This window comes from Mesoplodon densirostris, chromosome 2 (genome assembly GCF_025265405.1).
Source record: "Mesoplodon densirostris isolate mMesDen1 chromosome 2, mMesDen1 primary haplotype, whole genome shotgun sequence".
Classification (NCBI taxonomy): domain Eukaryota; kingdom Metazoa; phylum Chordata; class Mammalia; order Artiodactyla; family Ziphiidae; genus Mesoplodon; species Mesoplodon densirostris.
The window spans coordinates 44744358-44770887 of record NC_082662.1 but is presented as its reverse complement, the minus strand read 5'-3'; the positions used below and the strand labels follow the sequence as shown (position 1 = coordinate 44770887).

General features: G+C 45.6%; 1 protein-coding gene across 1 annotated transcript in view; it reads left to right on the top strand.

Moving 5' to 3' along the window:
* Positions 1 to 16130, top strand: part of RAB3B (RAB3B, member RAS oncogene family) — a 58711-nt gene extending 42581 nt beyond the window's left edge. The window contains exons 4-5 of the mRNA XM_060083495.1: positions 3160 to 3284; positions 14777 to 16130. Coding sequence (XP_059939478.1) covers positions 3160 to 3284; positions 14777 to 14964 — 313 coding nt within the window. The 3' untranslated portion in view covers positions 14965 to 16130. The remainder of the gene's footprint in view (positions 1 to 3159; positions 3285 to 14776) is intronic.
* The last annotated feature ends 10400 nt before the right edge of the window (positions 16131 to 26530 follow it).

The following is a 26530-nucleotide window of genomic DNA, read 5'->3' as shown; positions in this document are numbered from 1 at the left end:
AGAGCAGAGGTCATGAAGGATTTTGTGTGCTGGGGTGAGGGATTTGGATTTTATCTGGTAGGTGAGGACATTTGAACAGGGGAACAACAGGTTCAAATTAGTGTTTTAGAGAGATCATTCTGGACATAGTGCTAAGTGAATCCACATATTGCTTCCCTATAAAGTTTATCCCTGGGCCGGGAGTCCAAGTTCATAAAGATTCAATATCTTGATATGATAGAAATCGGCACAGTTCCCCAGAGGTATAACCTCTGAGCAACTTACATCTTTCTTCCTGGAGCATTACTCACACGGAGAAGGGAGCACAAGAGGAAGGGCATGTGAGACGGAGGGCCAGGACCCGGTGCCCCTAATCAGTGGAAAGGATGGGGAAGATGGAGCGTGTGTGCCTGGCTCTTCCTCACAATCAGAGAGGCTGGGCACACAGCAGCAGAGCTGGCCAGTGCCAAGCTTGTCTCCTGCTCTTCTTTGCCCAACAGCTACCTTTTCAAGACTTCCCGTCTCCCAAGGAACAGTTATCATGACTATGTGCAGCACTGTTGGTGCCTTGGAGCCTTGAGCTGGGAGTGACCTTGTAGGCTGCTTGCCACGTTCTCCCCGCCCAACCCCCGAGTTCTGAGCAGCAGTCTAGGATGCCACCTGCATGCCTGTCACTCATGTGTGGTCCTTCTTAGTCTGTTGGTCATCCCCTTCTTCCTCCTTTCTCCCCCTTTCCTTTTATTTTTATTTTTTAAAATTTATTTATTTATTTTGGCTGTGTTGGGTCTTCGTTTCTGTGCGAGGGCTTTCTCTAGTTGTGGCAAGCAGGGGCCACTCTTCATCGCGATGCGCGGTCCTCTCGCTAGCGTGGCCTCTCTTGTTGCGGAGCACAGGCTCCAGACGCGCAGGCTCAGTAGTTGTGGCTCATGGGCCTAGTTGCTCCGCGGCATGTGGGATCCTCCCAGACCAGGGCTCGAACCCGTGTCCCCCACACTAGCAGGCAGACTCTCAACTGCTGTGCCACCAGGGAAGCCCCCTCCCCCTTTCCTTTTAACAAGTCCTTCTCTCCACCTTCCTTTTTACTCCTTTCCTCCCTCTTTTTTCCCTTCCTCTCTCTTTATGCCTCTTTTTTCTCCTGCTTTTTTCCTTTCTTGTTCCCTCTCTTCCCTCCAGTCATGACTTTTCTCTTCTCCTCCCTTCTCCCATGTCTCCGTCTTTCCCCCCCACCTCCCACCACAAAGTGATTAGCTCTTTCTTTAAATATCTCCACACTGCCCATTCTCTGTCGGCCTTGACCTCCTTCCCTCTCTCCATCAGTCCCTGTTCATTCTGCCTCAGGCACACAGTGACTTTAACACCTGGTGAAGATTCCTCCAAGAATAACCTAAATTGCTAATCTGGGAGCTGAGCCTGGATGATGGTGGGAGGAGGGAGGAAGATGACAGAAGAGTGGCATGGGAGACTTGGGGAGTTGGCTCCAGGTACCTGTCTTGAAGCTGAAGACTGGATGTCTATCTTTCCCAAGCTCTGGCCTTTAGTTTTGCCTCTGGGAAACTTGGTCCCAGCCTAGTACCCACCTGCCATCTAAGCCCCAGTACCCAGCACAGAACCTGGCTCTCTGTCGGTTCGCCACAAATGGTGGTTGAGTAAATTCCATCCTTTGAGGGAGTGGCTTTTCACCCTTAAAGAGAAGATTGGTGGTGAGATCAGCTTTAAGAGCAGGGCTGGTAATCGGTCCAGGTTGCAGTTAGGGTTGAGTTAGATTGTCAGTGTCAGGATAGGGTCAGATTTTATTTAGATCTGCTTCAGGATCAACCATTTGCTGGCTTCTTCCTTCATCAGACAATCAATGACTTCTTTTCTCTGTGCTCTATGCTGGGGGCTGCTACCCCAAAGATGAATAAGCCTGTCCCTGCCCTCAGGGAGAGACAGATAAATTCAGCCAAATGTGACAGGCGCCACAAAAAAGAGTAGGGGAACAAAAGGGGAGGTAATTGTTTCTACCTGATGAGGTATTTGGGGACAGAGTTAGGCCAACTACACAAAAAGATGTCTCCTCAATAAAAAGGTCTGATTTTATTTCCTCTGTTTAAAAGTTTGTTTCTCATTATAAAAGTAATACATGCTCACTTTCAAAATTTTGAAAAGTAAAGTATTTTTTTTAAGTTTTGGGACTTCCCTGGTGGAACAGTGGTTGAGAATCTGCCTGGCAATGCAGGGGACACGGGTTTGATCCCTGGTCTGGGAAGACCCCACATGCCTCGGAGCAACTAAGCCTGTGTACCACAACTACTGAGCCTGCGCTCTAGAGCCTGCAAGCCACAACTACTGAGCCTGTGTGCCACAACTACTGAAGCCTGCGCGCCTAGAGCCCATGCTCCACAACAAGAGAAGCCACCACAATGAGAAGCCCACGCACATCAGTGAAGAGTAGCCCCCGCTCACCACAACTAGAGAAAGCCCGCACGCAGCAACAAAGACCCAACACAGCCAAAAATAAATAAATGAATAAAATTTCATAATCATCCTACATGAAGGAAACCATTGCTGACATTTTGGTTTCTACAAATAATAATGATCTAAGGCCTCAGTGAAGATTTATGAATCACAGAGGAGGAGGGAGAGGCTTACTGGGCCAGGGGAAGCTTGAGAAGGCTCCCCCAGGCAACTGTGGGATCAGCCCTGGGCCTTGGAGGATGACGTAGTGTGGGGAAGGGGTTTCCAGTAAAGGCAAAGGCACATGCCACGGAAGAGCCTTTGGGGAGTGGGTGAGGTTTGTGAAGTGAGAGGAAGGGTGATGAGGCTGGAGAGACAGGATGTAAATGGTCTTGAACGCCTAACTGAGGGATCTAGACTTCATCGCTTATCTAGTCCAGGGACCAGAGAAGGCTTTTAAGAAGGGACAAATCATCTGATAGATGTTTTAGAAAGAGCTCTCTGCCTGTGAGGAGAGGGCATTAGAGGTGGACTCCAAATAGCTGAGTGAAGTTTGCAACCAGGGCTTAAGGGTCAGCATCTGTGACAGCCAGCAGGAGCAGAGGTCTGACTGTCCTAGGATGAATTAGCTGACAGTATCTCATGTGTTGCGAACCCCACTGAAGGGACTTCTGTGAGCTTTGCAGGGTCCTTTCTAACCTAGGAGGATGTCATTAATACTGTCATCTCTCTGTCTCTCTTTAGGGCTACTCAAATCAAGACCTACTCCTGGGACAATGCGCAGGTCATCCTGGTGGGGAACAAGTGTGACATGGAGGAAGAGAGGGTTGTTCCCACTGAGAAGGGCCGGCACCTCGCAGAGCAGCTTGGTATGTGCATGACATGTGTGTATGCATGGGAGTGGGGCAAATGGAGAGGACAAGTGTGTGTTTGTGACATTAAGGATGTGCTGTGATTGTGAATTATGTGCATATGTGCTCTGTGTGTATTGTTTCATATTTGTGTGATGTACATATGGGCTTTGTGCTAGTGAATTCTAGGTATTCATTATTTATGACACATGTATATTTTGTTACATTGAATGTATACATAATTTTTTTATAGATTTATTTATTTTTGGCTGCATTGGGTCTTCGTTGCTGCACACGGGCTTTCTCTAGTTGTGGTGAGCGGGGGCTACTCTTCGTTGTGGTGCTCAGGCTTCTTCTTGCGGTGGATTCTCTTGCTGTGGAGCATGGGCTCTAGGTGCATGGGCTTCAGTAGTTGTGGTTCGCGGACTCAGTAGTTGTGGCTCACAGACTCTAGAGTGCAGGCTCAATAGTTGTGGCGCACGGGCTTAGTTGCTCCGCAGCATGTGAAATCTTCCCAGACCAGGGATCGAACCCATGTCCCCTGCATTGGCAGGTGGATTCTTAACCACTGTGCCACCAGGGAGGTACTTGAATGTATAAATAAAATGCAAATTTATGAAATATTTTTTTAACCAGCTCCTTCCACAAAGGATTTGAGGTATCCTATAAAAATCATCATAGTATCAATACATCAATAAAAAAATAAGTGAGACAATTGAAGCAAAGGGAAAGCAAGTGTAGGAGAACATAAGAGGAGGCCAGGGGTGAGATAAGTGTATATTTTATAAGTTTTGGGGCATGTGCAAGAGTTGGGCAAAAATATTTGCTTTGAGCTTCCCAGCAACCATTGCAAAGGGGGAAACATAATCAGTTACATGGTTCAGAGATGGTCCTTAAGATGAAAACAAACCCATTATTCCAGAGAAACACTGCTCTCCACTGGCAACTGTAGAGCAGACTCTATATGCTGAATGCGACAACGTCCTTAATATCAAACATGCCTTACAGCAACTACAACACTGAACATCGTAGGCTGTGTCTTACAATTTCTCTCAATGTAAACTGATGCTTTGTCACCAAACTACAATTCATGGCAAAAGTAATTGTATGAGGGATGAGACAACGTGGTTTAAGCATACAGCTCAGTGATGCTCTGACTTTTTCCAAGGTTAAAGCACCTTGATCCTTGTGCTCCACTGAGACCCAAGTGCCTCAGATGTGTCTCAGTGACTGCACAGCAGAACACCTACCTACACTTGCTTAAAAGAGCAGCCTTTCTGGGCTTCCCTGGTGGTGCAGTGGTTGAGAGTCCGCCTGCGATGCAGGGGATGCAGGTTCGTGCCCTGGTCTGGGAAGATCCCACATGCCGCGGAGCGGCTGTGCCCATGAACCATGGCTGCTGAGCCTGCGCGTCCAGAGCCTGTGCTCCGCAACGGGAGAGGCCACAACAGTGAGAGACCCGCGTACCACAGGGGAAAAAAAAAAAAAAGAGCAGCCTTTCTTTTCTTCCTTTTTTTCTTTTCTTTTCTGTATTGGGGTTCAATGTAGGATCACCTTAGAGAAGTCTTCTTCTAGAAGAATGAGTGTACTGCTTAGCTTTTAGCCAGTCTCCCTAAGTATTTCTTACAACCTAGGTGCTGTAAGTATTGAGGAATAGGGAGTTTAAAGTTATATTCTCTGCCAGTTTCTGAAGTACTGGCAAAGATATTTGGGCTGGTAGGTGGGAAAATTGTATAATATACAAGTGTGAGTTGTGTCTTGTATATATTTGTGTTATGTGTATTATGAGTAGATGTATAGGAGAGTGTCCTATACACTATTCATGGCCCATGAGCCATGGCCGCTGAGCCTGCGCATCCAGAGCCTGTGCTCCACAACAGGAGAGGCCACAGCAGTGAGAGGCCTGTGTACCGCAAAAAAAAAAAAAAAGGTGTGTTAGTTAAATATTTATTAGGTGTTTACCATGTGCTGGGACCTATTCTAAGTGTTTAAAGTATTACTCATTTAACTTAATCCCCCCTAGAACCCTCTGAGATAGGTACTTTTCTTATATCCAAGTTGTTCTTTTAACAGATGAGAAAACTGAGGCACAGAGAAGTTGAGTAACTTGCTTAAGGTCACACAGCTAGTAACAAGTTGAGTCAGAATTTGAATTCAAGCAGTAGTCTGGCTCCAGAGCCTGTGCTTCTAACCACTTAACCTCACTATACAGCAAATATCGTAATAATGGCTGATATATATTGAGCCAGGCATTATATGAAATGCTTCACGTTAATTATCTCATTTAATTCTCACTATAAGTCTTCAAGGTAGGTCATGTTCAGTACTCTGAAAAATTAGGTTCTTGCTCAAGATTACACAATTAGGAAGTGGTAGAGCCAATAAAGATCTATCTAATTTATGTAGGAAAACAGATGGAAGTGAGGTTAATTCTTACTACAGGGTTTAGGAAGGTGCTTAAAGAGGGCCTTAATGAACTGGTTAGATTTGGGTAGGTCAAGGTAACCCATCTCAGTCCTACACAACTTCCTGAGCTTTCCTCTACTGCTTACCAGAACTTGCCTATTTACATGTCTGTCTCTCTTGGTAGACCTCAGAAGTAGCAGGGGTTACGTCTAAAATTTTTTTTCATTATCCCAGCCACCCAGCACAGGATAGATACTCATTCACTCGTACATTTGTTTATTGAAAAATATTTACTGAGCACATACTCTGAGCCAGGTTTTATCTTGGCACTTAGCTGTGATTCTTACTGTCACGGAACTAATGGGGGAAAGAGACACTAAACAAATAATTATACAAATAAATATATAATTAAAAATTGTGTAAATGGGTGAATTGTATGGTATGTGAATTATATGTCAGTAAAGCTGTTAAAAATTGTGCTAAGTTCTATTTGACTTAGGACTCTCATTATGGCAAGTGATAAAATCCCAAATCAAACAAGCTTTAATTAAAAAAATAGAATTTAGGGCTTCCCTGGTGGCGCAGTGGTTGAGAGTCCGCCTGCCAATGCAGGGGACACGGGTTTGTGCCCCGGTCCGGGAGGATCCCACATGCCGCGGAGCAGCTAGGCCCGTGAGCCATGGCTGCTGAGCCTGTGCATACGGAGCCTGTGCTCCGCAACGGGAGAGGCCATAACAGTGAGAGGCCCGCATACAGCAAAAAAAAAAAAAAAAAAGAATTTATTAGCTTATGAGTGCAACTTAATTGCACTATTTCTTAGCTTTGTGTACGCCTTCAGCCTCTTTCTATAGTCAGACTTTGAATGGGGAGTAGGATGGATGATGGCAGCTCCAGATTCATATCTTCCAACTTCTGCAAAAAGAGGATTCTTTCTCCCAGCTACCTTATGTCAATCTCAGGGAAGACTGTGATTGGCTACCTGTGAGTCACATGCCTGTCCCAGTGGCTGGGGGAGGCAAGTATTGTAACTTATAGTCCCACCACAGTTTAAAGTAGAAGTTCCATAAAGGAAGGAATGGTGGACAGATAAGAGTAACATAAGTCCACTGCAAGTGCTATTAAGAAAGTAAAAAAGAGAGAAACCTAATTTTAGACTGGAGAATCAAGATCTTCTGAGAAAGTAATGCTTAAGCTGAGAACTAAAGGATCAGAAAAAAATTAGGCAAAGATTGAGGGTGGGTCGGGGAGGGGAGTGTCCTACAACAAGACCAGCCCTAACGTAGTTTAGAGCTGAAAACGCTCATGAGATTGAAAGACCATGTTGCAGGGATTAACTAGTCAAGGGGAGAGTAGTGGGAGATGAGGGTGGAGAGGTGGGCAGGGGCCAGATCATGCAGGATCTTGCAGATCATGTCAAGAATTTCTCAAGGATGTGTCATATCTGTGAGCAGTGAGAGAGGATGCTCAGCCTTCCTCATCCTCACCCTCTGCTACACCAACTATTAAGTAAGTCTCAGTGATCTGCTTGCCAGTGCAGTAGGGCCATTCTCTGCTTTATGGGATTCCTCTTCAGGACTCCCTTTCTTTTAGTGTTTCTCAGCTCTCTCAGCCAGAACTACTGATATGGTCAGCAACTAACATTTATTAAAGCTTTGAGTAGCAGCAGGTCTTCTATATCCTCAAAGTTCCTGGGACATGGATGAGGCTGTAGAGATGCTGAGGCAAGTGGATCTTTGGGAGGGCAGAGAAGTTTCAGGGACTCCTATTCCAGGAAGCATGACATGTTAGGGCCTCTACCTCTTTGTGCTGCTCAAAAAGGGGCTCCTTGTCTCTTCCTCGATCTGACTGGGAATGGGTCTAGACTAGAGCCCAGGGATGCTAGTAAAAGTGAAATGCGTTTCTGCCTACAAGGGCAGGAGAAACCTGTTCAAAATGTGGTTTTGAAACATACACATAAACACTCACTTCAGTGAAGTGTGGAGGGAAAAGTATCAGCCTAGGAGTTTGGAGACTGAGAGTTTTATCCTGCTTCTGCCACTAGTTTACTGTGTGACCTTGAGCATCTTATTTCCTGTTTCTGGGTCTCAATTTTGCCCTTTTGAAAAACAGGGAATTTGGATTAGTTGAGTGGGAAGGTCTGTTCAGCTCTATCCCTCTGACTCCATGATTTCAATTCACACAATTCCCCACTCATCCCTCAGTCCCCACAGACCCTTGTACATGGCCTTGCTTATTTTAGGTGCTTGGTAAATGTTTTTTGGATTGGGGTGAATTGAAACCTTGCATCACTCAGCCTGGTACAGAGAAACAAATACCTAGCTGACATTGAGAATAACTAACCTTAGTGTAGTGACTTATGATTCACAATGTGTTTTCACAACAATTCTCTTGTGACCCTCACTCTCACTCCTAGTCTGGGAGGCGGCATTGTCTTCAGCTCCATTACACTGAAGAAGCTGAGTTCAGACCACTTATGTTTTCTTGCATGCAATGAGCTGTGCCACACTTCCGTGTCTTTCTTTTTTCACTTGAAGATTATGTAACTTTTCTAAGCCACACAGGTCATAGGTGGCAGGTCCAGTACTCTAACTCAGCCTTTAGACTCAAAATCCTAACGCTTCCATTGTATCATCACCCAGTGGTGTTTTCCCAAAAGCTTGCAGTAGTTTCTCTTGGAATTTCACCCTCAGTCCCAGTGTTGGTGAGAATTCTTTAGATTATGTTGTGGTAACACATAACCCAAGTCAGGAGCTTGGATAATAAAGGTTTATTTCTCACTCACGTTACATGCCAGCTGCAAGTCAGCTGCAACTCTGTCCATGTCATGCAACTCTGAGATCCAATCTGAGATGCCTAAGCCTCACAAAGACTCTCAAAGCTTCTGTTGGGACTTGGTATGCCCACATCCATTGGCCAAAGCGAGTTACATGATGAAATCTGATGTTGATTGACAAGGGAGATATGTTCCTCCCACAAGGAGGCACTGCAAGCCACTTGGCAGTGGGTGGGAATATAAAATCTTCTACAGGGAGGGTGGTGAACAATCTGCCACAATCCCTGAACACATGATGGACCCTGGTGCCATAGAGGTGAATAAGTTCCCTGCTCTCAAGTTGCTCATTGACCAGGGAAGCAAAATAGTAAAGAGATAATCTCAACGTCCTGTTTACTATCATTCTTCACCTTTCTCCATCTCTGTCTCTTTCTTGAAACCGCCCCCTGGGAAGTTAACCTTTGCAGGCTGTGTTTCCCAGCCTCCTGTGACAGTGGCTTCTGGCTGGGTTTAGCCAAGGAGAGACACTGGCAAGTGATGGGAGTTGGGGAAAAGAGAAAAACCTGCATGTGTGTCTCCCCCACCCCTTGGCAGGCTCCCCCAGTAGAGGCTGCTCCTCTTCTCTGACTCCTGCTCCCACAGTTTTCACTTCCTTTGGCCCCATTAATAGTTTTCTTTTCTGTTAATAATCTCTGGGTTTCTTCAGTATTCTGTTTGGCCTCTTAGTTCTTCTACCACCCATATAACCAGTTCCCTCTAGTTTAAATTTTAAGAATAGCTCCCATTTTCCTGATGGACTGTGACTGAAACAGTCATGTCAGGTGCCATGGGAGTCTAGGGGAGAGGTACATTGTATGTTCTGAGTGGTGGAGATGAGGTGGGGAGAGAAAGGGAAGGCTCTGTGGAATCAGGGATTCCACAGGTGAGTAATGAAGAGGATTAGGAGTAGGAACTAAAGAGTAGTAAGTAGCATGAGTAAAGAAACCAAATAAGAAAGTGTCGATGTTTCTGGAGCATGGTGTGAGCCAGGAAGATGAGGCTGGGGAAGTGGACAGAGGCTGAGCCATGCAGAATCTTGGGTGTCAAACTAATGAGGCTGGATATTGGATGAATTAAACCTCTTTGAGTTCCAGCGACACAAATCTAAGTCAAAATAGCTCAAGTTATAAGGACAGGGGCATAGCAGAAACAAAACGGAAGAGAATGTTGCTGGAAATGAGATGGTTAAGAAATTAAGAGCCAGGATGTTGGATGGATTGTCCACCTGAAACCCAAAGTTCCTGAGAATGAGTACAAGCCTGGGTGGAAAGGAAGACAGTGAATCCCTTGCCAAAATCATCAGTGACCAGAGGGGCTTGAGTTGAAGACTGATACAAGATGGAGATGATGAGGTATCAGAGCAGGCTAGAGAAGGGATTTGAACATAAAAGTAGAGGAGAAATGTTCTGGGGCAGTTTCAGGGAGAGGAGAAGCAAGTTTAGCTAGTTGTGAGTTTCTGAAAAGACTTGTAAAGTCAAATTCAGAAGCAGGCAGTGTGGACAGAGTCAGTGGAATCTGTGGGGCTGTGACAGCTGCCTTTGGACAGGATAGGTAAACAGGAGCATTTTGGGGGTGGGAATCATCTCAGATTCAATTAAGAATTGGGCCCAATTAAAGGCAGCAGAAATTCCATTGTTCTGAAGCCAATTAGAGGGAGGAAAGGACTGGGGGATAGTCTGATTAAGTGGTTGTCATCTTCCTGAGCTCTCTAGATTCTCAGCTCCTGAGACTCCCCACTAATGAACCTGAGGAAAGGTTACCATCTGAGCCTACTAATGAAGAGCCTTCCAGGAGTCTGACAGTCCTTGGGTGGAGGTGCATTGGGGATTGTTCTGCTAGCAAAAGAGACCCACGAGCTGGCCAGGGTCACACGCCAGTTACTTGAATCAGAGTTCTCATACCTTGGGTATCTTTGAGACGGTAGTGATGACATCTCCTTGGCCTGACATATACGCTCTCCGTGTTTGGTTACTTACTCCCTCTTCCATCACCACGCTGAGCTTGCTGCTCTAGTGATAACAAACTGCTATGGTCATTCTGGGATATACCAAGACTGTTTTTTGTCCCATTATATGTGTTTATGCGGTTTCTCCTGCCTGGTGTCCTATACATGCATGTGCTCACACATGTCTTTATCTAGCTGATATCTGCTTAGGAAACAGCCTCTCCAGGAAGACTTCCCTGGGCCCCAGGCTCAGATAAGTGCCTCCTCTGTGCCATGACAATTCCCTCGCTCCCCACCCTTCCAGCATTTATCACACTGTCAGTGTGTCTATCTCCGCTTCTCAAGGTTAGGAACCTCATCTGATTCACTTCAGTGTCCCCAGTGCCCAGCACAGGGTTTGCTGTGCTTATTTTATTTATTTATTTATTTATCTTGTGGTACGCGGGCCTCTCACTGTTGTGGCCTCTCCCGTTGTGGAGCACAGGCTCCGGACACGCAGGCTCAGTGGCCATGGGTCACGGGCCCAGCCGCTCCACAGCATGTGGGATCTTCCCGGACCGGGGCACGAACCCGTGTCCCCTGCATCAGCAGGCGGACTCTCAACCACTGCGCCACCAGGGAGGCCCTTGCCGTGCTTATTGAGATGAGTTCTCATGAACCCCACTGTCCACAGCCCCTCAACCACATCCTCCACGCTCATTCCCGTCTCCTGCATCCATCTGTCTGTTCATTCAGTTAACATTCACCAAGCCCCTACTCTTCTGGCTGGTACTGGAGCTCAGATGAATGACGTGGTCCCTGCTTGGGGAGCTCCTTGTCAGATGGACTTCCACCATGCACGGTAACGCGTGCTGTGGCAGAGGGAAGCATAGAGGAGGAGGCAAAGCCATACCTAAGATGAGTCCTAAAGAATAAGTTAGTCAGGTGAAGAGTTTTGCTCTGTTCTCGCCTTAAAGACACCCATTGCAGGCTTCCCTGGTGGTGCAGTTGAGAATCTGCCTGCCAATGCAGGGGACACGGGTTCGAGCCCTGGTCTGGGAAGATCCCACATGCCGCGGAGCAACTAAGCCCGTGCGCCACAGCTACTGAGCCTGCGCGTCTGGAGCCTGTGCTCCGCAACAAGAGAAGGCCGCGACAGTGAGAGACCCGCGCACCGTGATGAAGAGTGGCCCCCACTCGCCGCAACTAGAGAAAGCCCTAGCACAGAAACGAAGACCCAACACAGCCAAAAATAAATAAATAAATACATAAATTTATATTAAAAAAAAAAAAGACACCCATCGCCACTAACTTTTGGAAGCCTATTCCCCCTCTCCTCCCCTGCCACTCTCTCCCTCTGCCACATTCCTGCACAGCCTCTGGTTTGCTCTACCTGGGTTATAGTGTATTCTGTCACTGTCCCAACTGAGAGTGAGACAAGGGGGCATAAGGGATAGAGCCCTGGCTTATGCCCCATCCCTGGGCCTCAGTTTCCCTATCTGTAAATTATAAGTGATAACCCTGGCCTTGCCCCCCCCCCAAAAGTTGTTTTAAAATTGTATTTGGGAATCGTTAAGGACTATGAACGTGTGAGGGACTGACACTCTGATAAGTGTGTCTTTTCTCCACAATTAGAGTTGGTCTCCCCTTGTCCCTGGCACTCAATGCAAGACCTGGCACAAAGTTAATGTTCAATAAAGACCTGGTTTATTGATTGACCCTGAATGATGAAGAAAAAGAGGCTTTCCCCAAAGGCCCTGGGGACTGATGGAGGGGCAAGGAAGCTGGGACTCAGATGGGCTGGGAACATAAGGGAAAGGGAATTGTCATGTATTACACATGCCAACCACTTCGCATACTTTTGTGCATTTGATTCTTATTACCACCCTTTGAGGTAGGTGATATTCACCCATTCTACAGATGAGGATACAGAGGCTGGGAGAAATTAGGCAATTTGCCTGAGGTCACACAGCTGGTAGCTGACAGAGACTATATTCAAATCCAGGCTGTCTGACTCCTGGGCTTCTTCCCACTGCCCACCTGCACAATGGGACACGTCCTCCCCTCAGTGCCAATTCCTCAGAAGGGATTGGTGATCCTGGTCTTGACCTGTGTCCCCATCTTCATCCAAACTGATGGTTTAAGCCTATTTACTTCTTTACCTGTTCGCCCCTTTCCTAGGCAAGCAACATACTCCACCCACTTCCCCAAACACTGTCACTTGTAACAAACCAGTCAAAGGCCAGAAAGTCAATGTTTATGATATTCATTAAGGAAAAGCTACATGCTGGAGGGTCTCTCAAGCCAACTGCGTTTCTACAGCCTGAGGATAAGGAGCCAGCAGCTGCTTCCTTCTTCATCACATGTCTTCAATTAGCAGGCACTTCTGCACCTTGCTTTCTCAGGTCGGGAAATGGGCTACAGGAGAGGCTGTCAACCAGAGGCGGGCTGGCAGGAATTGTGCGTGCCTTCAAGCTGGCGTGGCCCGGGGAAAAGGAGCCCTGTTTGTACCTGGGGGCTTCAGCCCTCTCTGTGGACAATGGGATAATAGGGAGAAGGAGGGAGGAGGAAAGAGACCCCCCTCCTCTGTGTGAGAGGATGACAAAAGAGGGAGAAAGGGATGAAGAGGAAGTGAGAGGAGCAGATGAAAGACGAGCAGAAAGAAACTGTCCTCGTAACAGGCAACTTCGTACAGCAATTTATCCATCGTCTCACTCAATCCTCCAGGACTGCTCTCGGCAGGAAGATGCTGTTGTTATTCCTATTTGACAAACTGAGGAGGCTGAGACTCAGAGAGGTTAAGTGATTCAGAAAGATGAAGTGACTTGCCCAGATTCAGACACTGTGGTAGTCAGATAAAAGCAAAGGAGGCCAAAGAGACTTGTAAAGGAAGAAAAAGATATGATCAGGGAGAAAAAAAAAAAAAGGAAAGTGAAAGGGAGAAAAGTGAAGAAACGGGAGGCAGGGCTGTGTATGGATGTAGGAGCTAGCCAGACCCAGATCTAAAACCAATTTCCACTAACACAGTCACGTGACCTTGTGTGAGTTAGGTAATCTCTTAGAGCCTTCATTTTTCTTTTGTAAATTGGAGATGATTATATTTACCCCACAGGCTGTTGTGAGGATTAAGGAAGACAATATTTGTAAAGCTCCTAGCATAGCATCTGGCATATAGTAGGCACTCAATAAATATTAAGGATCCCAAGGAGTATGAGAAACATAAGGGGAAAAGAAGGAGCTAACATGGAAAAAAGAGAAGAGGGAAGCTGTTGAGGAGAAATAAAGATGGACTCAGAAGGAAGGGAAAGAGGAAGGTGGACAGACAAAAGAGGAAGGAGTAGCCCGGCGCAGGGGCGTGATGGAGAATGGAGGCTTATGCTTCTAAGGGCTGCCACCAACCTGGCCAAGACCCTCAGTTGGAAAGCAGCCGCTTTGTCTGAATCAGGAGGGCCTTGCTCGTGTCTCCTGGGAAACCAAGTTCTGTTCATTGTCACAGAAAGTACCTTTAAGGATCTCAAGGTGCAAAACAGACAAGAATGTCTCACCCTTCAGGTGCAGTTTTTCCTGGGCAATTTTTTGGGTCCGTGTGAGGAGCGAGAGATCCAGGGTGATTCCTGGAAATTCAGGGAGGAGGAACCCCTCTGAGGGGAGATAAGCCAGTGTGTCTGTGTGGATCTTGGAGTGTCTCCCAGAACCCAGATTAGACTGGCCAGGCTGGGGTGAGTAGGAGGCAGGGGAAAGTGGAGTGAAAGCCCTGGTCAAAAAGGACAAAGCTTGGGCTTCTTATACTGGTGACCTTGGGCAGGTCAGCTTACTTCTCTGAGCCACAGCGTGGGCATTAGTGAAATGGAGAGTGTCTGCCTGGACCCTCCTTCCCCCAGGGGTGACATGAGGATCAAATGAGATAATGGGTGACGATCAATGCTTTGGAAGCTGAAGTGCTGTGTACACATAGTCAAGTAGTCACTCTCAGAAAGCACCTAATTATCACACACACACACCCGCCCTGTTATCAGGCACAGGACTATACACTTTACATGCATCATCTTGTTTAATCCTTGAAATAATTCCATGAGATAGATAAAATTATCCCAATTTATAAATCAGAGAATTGAGTCATAAAGAAAATAGGTGACTTGCCCAGGGTTACACAGCTGGTCAGTGATAGAGCCAGGATCCGTCTGACTCTAAAACCAGTGCAGGTAATACCTGCCCGGTACCCTCTCCTTGAGGCAGAATCCTCTGCCCGTGGAATTAGGCCTCCTTGCTTTACTCCTGAGCACTGGCTGTATTAATGCAGAGTGTTCTGGCCAAAGGGCATGAAAAGGAAGGGAAAGATCCTTACTGCTATCTCTCTTCTATCCTCAGGGTTTGACTTCTTTGAAGCCAGCGCCAAGGAAAACATCAGCGTGAGGCAGGCCTTCGAGCGTCTGGTGGATGCCATTTGCGACAAGATGTCTGATACGCTGGACACAGACCCCTCCTTGCTGGGCACCTCCAAGAACACCCGTCTCTCGGACACCCCACCACTGCTGCAGCAGAGCTGCTCATGCTAGGCAAGGCCCACTGTCCTGATCTCCCTTCATTGTGGCACCACACCCACTCTGCTTCCCCCTTATACTCTGTCTCCCCTCAGCTGATTTGCTGCTGTTCCTTGCCTGCAGTGAAGGTGGAAGCATGCCCCTGGGGTTCTCTATGGATGGCCCCACTCACAGACACTCAGCACTAGACTAACTAGGTCACAATGTGGGCAGAGGTTCGTTTTACAAAAGTAGAATCCACTTTATGAAGGGGATTCACTACAGGGACTTGGAAAAACAAGTCTCTTTTCTGCCTTTAAAATAAGATTTCCTCCCTTGACCAAAATTTGACACACCCACGCACACTTTTCAGGGCCTGGCCAACTGTGTAAAGTGAGACACACCTGCATAACTAATCCTTTTGAAAAAGACCTCTCCATACACAACCTGCTTGTTTCATATCAGGCACCCTGTGGGGCTTCCTCTCACCACTAGACAAGCCTTGTTTCTCAAAGCCCTCGCCTGTTACCACGGATGCCCACGGGGCCTGGGCAGTTGCTGTGGTGACAGGCCAGAGCTAATCTCCAGAGAGCTCAGCCTCTCTAAATGATGCTGAAGGAGCAAAGGCTGAGTCAGAAACACACTTAAAAGAAAAAGATTATCCCCTGCAAAATGTCAAAGTTTCCTGCTATGTGAAAGAACAAGTGCATGAGCTCAGGAAAGACAAAGAGAGAAAAAGAGACACAAGGTCACGAATTTCTGATTTTGCTGCTTTCCAGCAGGTTCTTAACTGTGGAACTCTATGACATTGGTCACTGGTTCTTAGACTCCCAGAATCTAAAAAATTTATAGTTGGTGGAATCCCAAATTTTACCAAGTCTCACTAGTCAATTCCAATCTTCATGTCTCTGACAATTGGCTGTCAAGCCTCACAGCCAAATCTCTTCTAAAGCATACCTTCTAGGCAGGGATGGGAGCTCAGTTTCCACACCATCTTTGGGCATCTCTCATAATCAGAAAGTTTTCCTTGCTTTAAGCTGAAATCTGCCTCCTGGAAATTCTTCTTCCTCTTCCCACTCCATTTGTACCAGCTCTGCTGTCAGAGACTTCACAGTCTCTGCTCCCTCTGCCCCGTGACACCCTTAGATGATTTGAGAACAGAAATCATGACCCCTGGAATCTGCCCTTTCTCTAAATCAAATAGTTCTAATCCCATCTGCCCTTCGTCTTAGGGTCTTCTCCCCATCCTGCCCTTTCCTCCAACCCATGTTTCAATCACTCTTGAGTAGTCCAACTGGGAAACGTGCTTCAAAGCAGAATAAATCTAAGGGGGTATGACCCTGAAAAAATTGGGAAAAGTGAACTCAGAGGTCCCAATCCTAACCTCATTCTCCTGAGGGTGAAAGCTTAGTTTCTACTGAAGAGCAGATGTGAAACTACTTCTGGTGGAAGCCACTTAAACACCCAAAGAAAACAGAAAAGAAAAAACACGCCTCTGACACCAGAAACAAACTGAATGCATCAGTTCATGGTTCTAGCTTGTTTGGACACAGGCACATGTTTGGTTTTTAACTGAAATAATGATGTGGAGCTAGCAACGATTCCTGAAAATCTTTCCTCCCAGCCCTGGCCTGAATCCCCAGCTTGACACTTCAGAAGTCAGTGGGGGAGGAGGGAGAGTCTCTCCCAAGTTTTCTCTCCATTTTAAATGCAGCTTATTTTCCTAGGAAAGTGCATTAACTAGCGACAGGTCCAATGACTACATAAAAGGACCCTTCAGGTTCAGCTCTGTGGAGATGTTGCCTTCTTTGACACAGTGCAGAGGATGGCGCTTTGGACTTGGAATCAGGAGACTCAGACTCTGCCCTTAAATCAAGTGTGACTCTGGACCAGTTATTCCCCATCACTGAGTCTTGATTTCCCACTTATAAAATGAGGGAGGTTACGTGGGTAATCTTTTGGGTCCCTTCTGGAATGAATAACTCTGAGACTCTTTTTTTCACCTTCAACATTTCTGTTGATCTGCAAAATAAACCCAAGAGATGAGGACTATCACCCCAATATCACTGTAGCTAATACTGTTGTCATGCTTACTCAATACTAGGCATTGTTCCAAGCACTTAACATGTGTTAACTCATTTATCTTTCCAACATCTTTGTGAGGGAGGCACTATAATCAGTCTCATTTAAAGACAAGGAAATTAAGGAACAAAGAGGTTCTCTGGCTTGCCTAAGGTCACATAATGAATAAATGGTAGAGCTGGGGTTCAAAGCCAGAAAGTAGGCTCCAAGGTCTGTGCTTTTCACCACATTCTGTACTACATTTCTTATAGTACAGTGATCCAAAGAAGTTAAGAGACTTGGCCAAGATCACACAACTAGAAAGTGTTAGAGCCACAGTAGAATTCAATCCCAAGGCCATCAGATTCCAAGTTTACTGGAGAAAAGACTTACGTCTCCAATCTGTTAATAAATTTTTCAGCTACTCAGGCTAATCTGAGGTGATAGCTGTCTAACGCTTCTGGGAAGGAGGCTCTGAGGCAACCAGGTCCCATGGGCCTGAGCAAAAAAAAATGCCCATGTTTCTGAGGCCTAAGTGCTGGCTTTCCCTGTATCTGCCTCTGTCAGACAATTCTTATCTAGCTCTCAAGCAATGCTGCGAGCAGCCTTCCTGCATCAGCAATGGGGCGTAAATTTATAAAGTTCTCTGACAATGGGAGAATGTGGTCCCTTCCCAGGGCAGTGTTCTGAATGTGCTTTTTACACTGTAATGTCCTATACAGGTCAGGAATAATTACTATTTTTCTGGTCAGTAACACCCATCTACCCAAGTACTAGGATTTCAGACCAAGCTCCTCATGACCCCTGGGTGTGTTAGTACATATATCCAATAATACTTTCTCTCCTACTGAGTATCCAGGCAAAAATTGAATTTTTTACTTAAAAACTGTCAAATTCCTAATAACTCAGGTGCCAGTTCAAGGGAACAAGCATCTTCACGACAGATGGAATCAACAGTTAAATGTAATAGTGACAAACTCTTCTACTGGGCAACAAACAGATCTGCTTGTTAGATGGCAATTCCCCAGCCTTGCTCTGTGACCTTGTTTCTGCCGAGTGGAAGGCAGCAGCTTCCAGCTGATAGCAGTGAATGTCCTTCGATCATGGTAATAGTGCAGTTAGGTTCAGGCTGCCTAATATGTGTTATGGCAACTTGTCCCAGTTTTCATCTTGCTTAACATTCCAAATAAAACAAGATTAAAAAAACCCTCTTGACCTCTAAAAAGGCAAAAGTAGGCCAAAAGTGCAATACAATATTGTAGCTATTTATCGAATCTGTTTTAAATGCATGCGTATCTGTAAATACAAAGTGATTGGTGACTTACTACCGTCCCCTCAGTCTGTAACTTCTAGGAGCAGCAATGTGGTAGATTGTACTGAATGGTCACAGACTCATTAAATATTAGATCTGGAACGGAGCTTAGAAAAAATCTTGTCCAGGCTCCTCTTTGTACAAAAAGGAAGGCTGAGGTCCAGGGAAGGGGAGGAAATTTTCTAAGGTCACTCTGTGGGTGGATTAGTGATGGAGCCAGGACTAGGTCTTGGATTACCTCTAGGAAGAAATTCACCTATTCTGTATCTACTATAGGTCTGGCACTATTAAACACTGGATAAATATATATGAAAACAAATGATCCCTCCCTGCAGGTACCTATAGTCTAAGGGAGGTGCTGTTTCTGAAATATTATTATCCCAATTTGGCAGGCAAGGAAACATAGCCTTGAAAAAGTTAACATGCCTAAGTCATTCATTAGTATCATTTGAACCCACCTCGGTCTGACTCTTGCTCTTTCAATTTTCCTCTTCAGACTGTATATTTGAGGTGTTGGTAGTGACAGATTTCCAAAGATTGTCAGAATTAAACAGCCTCACTTGGGACATTGGTTTCACAATTGTTTTGTGACTGCAGCCTTATAATGTCCACAGAATGATATGAACATTCTCCAGACCTGACTTTCCCAGTTACACCACCTGTTCTAAGCTCCTTGCTTATGTATCAAACTTCCTACAGTGTCTTGAGGAATGTTTATTTGAGTTTGTTTGCCAATAGTTTGGTGTAAGTAGAAGGAATTACAGCAACAAATGTCCTGGGATCTCATTGATGTCAGATTCCCCATCCCAAACCTACACCTGATTACCTGCCACAGCTGGAGAATCAAGCAACAGCCTGTGACTGGGAGTGCCTGCAAGAGACAGGCCCATTGGATACAAATACTTTTAAATGATGGTTTTGAAGGCCTGGATCCCTTATATGAGGTAGGCAAAATTCAAATTTATTCATTCAGCAAATTAGTGTCTAGTATGTGCCAGGATACAATCAGTGGTAAATTAGACACAATCCTTGCCTTCATCAAGCTTATAGTCCAATAGCTTGTAGTTTAGCCTAGACATTGTAAAATAATCACCCAAATAGAATTACAAAATGCAGTGAAGGAAAGCTACATCATTCTATGAGAACACGTAACTGGAAAACCTGAATCACCTATGTGGAGCTGTGTCAGGGGCCTGAGGAAGACTCCACTGCCCCTGGCCATCACTTTACATTTCTCAATTAAGCTTTCACCTTTTAGTTTAAACCTTTGATGGCTAATTGAACACAAATCCTCCAAAAAGAGTAAGAGTAAGAGGGAATTCCCTGGTGGTCCAGTGGTTAGGACTCTGGGTTTAATCCCTGGTCGGGGAACTAAGATCCCGCAAGCCATGTGGCATGGCCAAAAAAAAAAAAAAAAAATGTAAGAGTGAGATCAAGAATATCTGTACCTGTGACACCTCTGTAGACTGCCTCGTTCAGAGTTAATTGTCCTCTGAGAGATATAATAAACCACTCCAAAACTTAGTGACTGAAAGCAGCAAACATTTGTTATTTCTCATGATTCTATAGGTTGGCTGGGTGTTTGCTCTGGCCAGGCTGGATGGTCTAGAACGGCTTCATTCACGTTTCTGGGGCCCCAGCTGAGATGACCAGGGTGGCTGAGGTCTCTCTTCATGTTTTCATTTTCCAGAAGGGGACCCAGACTTGTTCACCTGGTGGTGGAGGTTTCCCCAGCAGCAAGAGAGGGCAAGCTCCAATGCAGAAGCACTTTTCAAGCCTCTATTTGTATCATGTTTGTTCATGTCCAACTGACTAACAAGTCATATAGCCAAGTCTAATTTTAAGGGGTGGAGGAATAGATGCCTTCTCTTGATAGGAGGAGCTGTAAAATATTGTGGCCATTTTCCAATCTACCAATGGAAGCAACCCTAAGTCATCTGAAACTAAGTCTGGTAAATTTCCCTGGGTCCTAAAGCTTGGCTCTGAAGATGACTCCAAAGGGAAATATCACAATGGTTTACAGCAGGGCAGTTTCTCATCATTTGTTTAGTTGTCCAAAGGGTGTACTTTGGAGCAATCAAGTCACATCTCATGGAGTTTTGATGCTTGTTTAACAGCTCATTTGGTTAGTTCTTAGCTCCCCCCGAGGGATGAGTCGGGCTTCTCATTCCATGGGATTCACTGTAATAATGGTTCCGATTCCCACCTGAAGTTCCTGGCTGGATGCCTAGCAGAAGGATTCAGTATATGCAGAAGAGATGACTAAAAGAACAGTTGGGCCCTCTGCTCTAGCTATAGCTTCTTCCTTGGAGCCTCATCTAGTCCTGAGGCTTTAGATGCTACATCTTTGTTAATGATATGTATACACGAGTACTTACTAGACATCTCCATGTCTCAAACTTACCATGTCCACACTGGAACTCTTGATTCTGCTCAAAATTTATTTTAACCCTACTCTTCACAGAAATCTTGGTATCATTCTTAATTCCTTGTATTTCTTTTTCTTAGTGTCCACATCTAATCCAACACCAAGTCCTATGATTCTACTTCTAAAGTCTACCTCAAGTCTGCCCACATTTGTCCATTTCCATTGCCATGACCTTGGTCCAAGGCACCATTGTTTCTCTCTTACCTAGGAGCTAACACACAGCTTGTAGCCAGTTTCCCTACTCCACACTTGCTCACCTACAGTCTACCCTCCACACAATAGCAATCTTTTAAAAATAGAAATGAATGAGCACTCGTAACACTGAGGTTTACTTCAACACCACACATGAAAAGAATCTAGAGACTTCCATTATTATTAATAATTATTATTTTATTGATTCCATTTCTAGCCCTGAATTTGTCCCTCACTTGCTGTAGGACCTCTGGTAAATCATTTCCTTTAATAGCCAGCTATCATGTCTCCCTTCATTTCTTCAGGAAATGGCAACCTCTTTTTTTGCAGTACTACTACTTTCTCATTCAAACCAGGTGATTCTAGTGAAGACTGTCAGCAAAGGGGGCATGTGATCAAGTGGGGCCAACCAGAATCCCTCTCTAAGATTTTTTTAAACTGGAGCTATGTTCTTTCCCTTTGAATGACAAATATATGAGGATGTGTGCTCCAAAACCGATGGTGTATCCTCAGCTCAGGTGTAGAATGCCACTCTGTGGTAAGAGAAAACAAGCTCATCATGAAGGGAGTAGCCATAGACATAAGAAGAGAGAGTGTGTCCTGTGGCTTTCCTGGCCTTGATTCTGGCTTCTTGAGATTTGACTGGTCACCTCTTTCTTTGATTCTGTTAGACACTTCACTATATGTTTTTAATAAAGCCCCCATCTAGCTTTGCTTATTGGAGTTAGGTTCTTATAACTTGCAACCAAAACATATTCTTTCCTCTTTGGTTCTCTTTGGTGCTCCAAATTTTTAAACACTGAGTCTTCAGAAAATCCCATTTCTATGGACTTTCTGATCAAGAACTTTGTATAATCTGGAACAAAGCCTATTCACTTCACCATTTCCACTTTTTATACCTGAATGCATGAGGAAGAGGGATTTTGCAAGGTAAAAAGCAGTTCTCCATGAACTCTGATGACAGCACAGGCAAAGGTTCCTATGATTAGGTCACTGATCTGCACAGAGTCTGGCTTCCCAGGTACTAAGAAACTACACAAAACATCTAACACCACTGCTGCTAGTTCTCCACATCTGTTCCTATTTCTCTGCCACCTCGGTGACACCCATCGTCTTGAGGAAACACCATTGAATGGACTGAGTTGTGTGGCATATGCTTTCACCTGCTTTTCTTCTATCATTTTGAAGTGGTCAAACAGCAGATAACCAAATAGGAAGTCTCTTGAAGGGAGATGATTAAAAGAATTTCCTTTGCTTGATGTAAAATTGTGCAATAGAAATGCAAAGTAAACCAAATATAAAATAGATAGCTAGTGGGAAGCAGCCACATAGCACAGGGAGATCAGCTCTGTGCTTTGTGACCACCTAGAGGGGTGGGATAGGGCGGGTGGGAGGGAGACCAAGAGGGAGGAGATATGGGGATATATGTATATGTATAGCTGATTCACTTTGTTATAAAGCAGAAACTAACACACCATCGTAAAGCAATTATACTCCAATAAAGATGTTTAAAAAAAAAAGAAATACAAAGTAAATCAGTAAGTGTCTGAGGGGTGTGATTAGGATCGCGTCTCTTCCTGGGGTTTACCAGTGGACTGGGATAAAGCTAACAGGCTGTGCAACCTTGGCTAAGTCACTCCCTATCTCTGGGCTTCAGGAGCTTACAGCAGATGGTTTCTGCAGGCGCTCTTGGCACGAGTGCTCTGTGATTTTATGCCCATTTTCTGTAAGAGCTGTAAGTGGCAAACAAGATTTTGGCAGAGATCCCTTCACTATGAAAGCCTCTTTTCTCCTCGGGTATAATGAAAACAGCCAAGGCTATGTGACCCCCTCATCACTCAGCCAGGCTTGTGGCTCTGGTTTCTGAGGCTGCCAGAAAGCATCTTAGCAATTAAGTGCATCTGGATGGTCCCTGACTGCCTATCCCAGGTAAGAGGTTCCTAAAGTGTAACAAGAGGAAGAGGAGAAACAAGAATCTCTGAGGAGACTTATTAAGAATGGAGCACAGACTTAATGCATTTGAGAAGAGACATTGGGGTAGCAGCCAGTGTTTAAGAGCCATAAATGCATTCCAATTCAAGGAGGACTTAATTTATAGTCCGCCAAGTGTGCCAGGCTCAGCTGGGCAAGATCTTTCTGCAGACAATCTCCATCATGCAACTAGGATCCTGGGAGCTGAAGGGCTGAGAGATTTGCATGTGCTGAATTATCTTCCAATCCCTCTAAACTTCAGACCACGGGATGAGGACTGAGAAGGCAGTATGGTGCATGGTTTAAGAGGACAGGGCTCGTGGTCCAACAGACCCAGGTTCAATTCTTAGGTCTTCATCACTAACTAGTTGTGTGACTTAGAGCATATTACTCTCAGAGCCTCAATTACCTCATATGTAAATGGAAAAATAATATTTACCTCAAGAGGTTGTTGAGGGGATTAAATGAGAGAATGGTACAAATAAAGCCTTTAGTGCAGGCCTGACATACACAGTAGGTGTCGAACATGTGGTATTGACTACTGTGCTACACAAAATCATCCAATCAGGCAGAGCAGGGAGAAAACCCAATCCAGGATCCTTGTAAGTGCTCTAGGAACAGAGACAGGAAAGACCCAGCATAAACATTATGAACAACAGAGCAATGAGGGGTGGGAATGAGGCCTGTAAGTAGCAGATGGAGCCTGGGCTTGGAAAGTGGATCAAGGTAGAGTCTCATCAAGAACAAGGGAAGAGAATCCAGGAAAATGGCCTTGAATGGCTCTGTTGCATGACCTTGTTGGGCTGGCTGCCACCAGACACCTGACAGAATGAAGAAACCAGCCTCCAGGAGTGAGGAATAAGCCAAAAAGAGTTAGAGAGTTCTGGAGCCTTTGTTAGAGATGTCCTCCAGTGCTCCGGAAACCAGGATCCTGGAGACCTGGGTTTGAGTCCTGCCTTTGTAACATACTAACTGTGTGACCTTGGACAAACATATTTTCATCTATAAAATGAGATTAATAATCTTGCCTACTTCACAGAATAGTGGTGAGAGTCAAATGAAAGTACATTTTAGAAACTGCAGAATGTTGTGGACAAATAGGATGGAGCCACTGTGAAGGGGCTGGGAGTAGGCAGCAGGTGGCATTCATCACAGAATGAAACTGAGCATACCCCTCCTGAAGCCATTTCCAAGGGTCCCCTCCTCCCTCCACAGCCTCTCCCCTCCCCCCACATTTTGGTCCCAGGAACCTAACCTCACATGGAAATATCAGAGCCAGCATGCCCTACACCCAGAGGTTTGCTTAACGTCAGAGAAACTTCCAGAGTCTAAGAGCAGCCAAAGGGAATCAGCCAGTGCATGTGGGGTTGGATGAACAGAGCAGTGAGCTATGATGAGATTGGGGCCCAGGAGCGGCAGACAGTGGAGTCCATATGCACTATGATTAGAATAGCATAACAAAAATCACCAGTCATGTGTTTGGCACTTTACAATTCCCAAAGCACTTCTCATCAAAGCCCTAGTGATCTTTGACACAACCCTGTAATATGGGTTTTATTATTTCCAGTACTCAGATGAGGAAAACTGAGGCCTGCATCAGAGAAGCAACCAGCCCAAGACTACATAAAGAAGGCAACAAATGGCGTAGTTAGTCTCAGAACCAGGTAGGGTGTGGCCCAGGAGTAGGCAGTCCTGGTCCTGGACCCTGCCTATTGTGGGCAGGAGGAAGGCAAGCTGAAGAGAAAACCTAAGCATCAGTTGTGTCTACATCTGGCTGCTTCTCTGCTTGTGGGAAGGAAGGAAGAGAGGAACACACACTCCTCACTGCCTCCACACCCTCAATAAAATGAAACTCTGGAGCAGGGTTGAGCAGCAAAGGCTTTCCTCCCATCACGGGGCCAGGGGCAGATGGTCTCCCCAGTCACATGGAGAAATGTCACCTTACTCAATTTGCACACCATTTTCAATTCCCCCAATGGCTCTTTCTAATTTATTCAACAAGGGACGGGGCTGGTCTCATGCCAGCCTAGGAGATGTACCACAACAGGCTGAGCAGAATTCCTTAGGAGGAGCAATTAGCAAAAACTGGTGTTGTCACTCTATAAGACTGAGCAGAGAGGAATCATAACTCTTGTGATCCACCCCCCGCCGACAGATTCTAGCTAAACAGATGTTTTCATTTTTTTTTATTCTTCTTATATTCTGTATACTGACACCTCTTCTTAGCGACACATGAAATATAAAATGTCATGTGGGGTTGTGAGTTTGTACAAATATAAAGAGATATAGTGGTGTACAGAGTAACAAAAGGAAACATCCTATTTGCAAATATCTGGTGTCTCCTTGTTCTGTGTTGATATGCCTTATTGATATAAACTGGCTTTTCTTAATGTAGCCCCTATCCTCATCATGGTGTCAACGATGGTATGTGCATTAAAGTTCATCCGAAGTATGCATCTTTTATGCAGTGACTGTTCCCTGAGGTTGTGCTAGGAGCTTTGGGAAAAGACTCCTGCCATCTGAGATCTTAGGGACTAGGGAGACAGGTCCAGCACCAGTGCAATAAAAGCCACAATACAGGGCTTCCCTAGTGGCGCAGTGGTTGAGAGTCCGCCTGCCGATGCAGGGGACATGGGTTCGCACCCCGGTCCGGGAAGATCCCACATGCTGTGGAGCGGTTGGGCCCATGAGCCATGGCCGCTGAGCCTGCGCATCCGGAGCCTGTGCTCCGCAACGGCAGAGGCCACAGCAGTGAGAGGCCAGTGTACCGCAAAAAAAAAAAAAAAAGCCACAATACAAGGCGTTAGTTCATGAATGACTCAGAAAAGGGGGAGATCAGGGTGAACTCTAATAGTCAGGGAAGGCTTAATGGAGGAGGAAGGACCGGAACTGCAAGAGGACAGGGATAGCCATTCAGCTTGCACTTGGGAAGATCCTCTGGGTCCCAGTTCTGTGCTGGCTGATACAGAGGATGCAGAGAATCACAAGGGGCAGTGTGTGCCTCCGAGGATCATGGTTCAATACTGACTCCCAGCAGTGGGTTAGGATACACTGCTGGAGCACTGAGGAGCAAGAGAGCTGCTCAATACACTGCTGAGCTGGAGAGAAAGTGCTCAGCCCACAGGAAAATGAAACAAAGTGCAGACAGAAATCGAAGCTCCTGGAACTTCTCTGGTGGTCCAGTGGTTAAGACTCTGAGCTCCCAATGCAGGGGGCCTGGGTTCGATCCCTGGTCAGGGAACCATATCCCACATGCCGCAACTAAGACCTGGCAGAACCAAATAAATAAATAAATATTAAGGAAAAAAAAGAGAGAAAGAAATGGCAGCTCCTAAAAAGGGCAAAACCCACTCCCCACTTACCAACCCCCCCAAAAAAGTATAACAAGCATATCAGATAGCAAATTCAGGCTGGTTCTCCACCCATCCCCACCATGGTGGGGAATCCTTTCCCTTTCTCTAGCCTGGTTAACTCTTAATCATCTGTCAGGACTCAGCACCAAGACCCTGGTGAGCCAGAGAGGATGCAGAGCTTTGGAAAAACAGAGCAGAAGTGATGGAAGTGTCAGATACTATATTCAGTCAGGATCCTTTTGATTATGTGACATATACCCACTTTTAATAATCATAAGAAAAAAA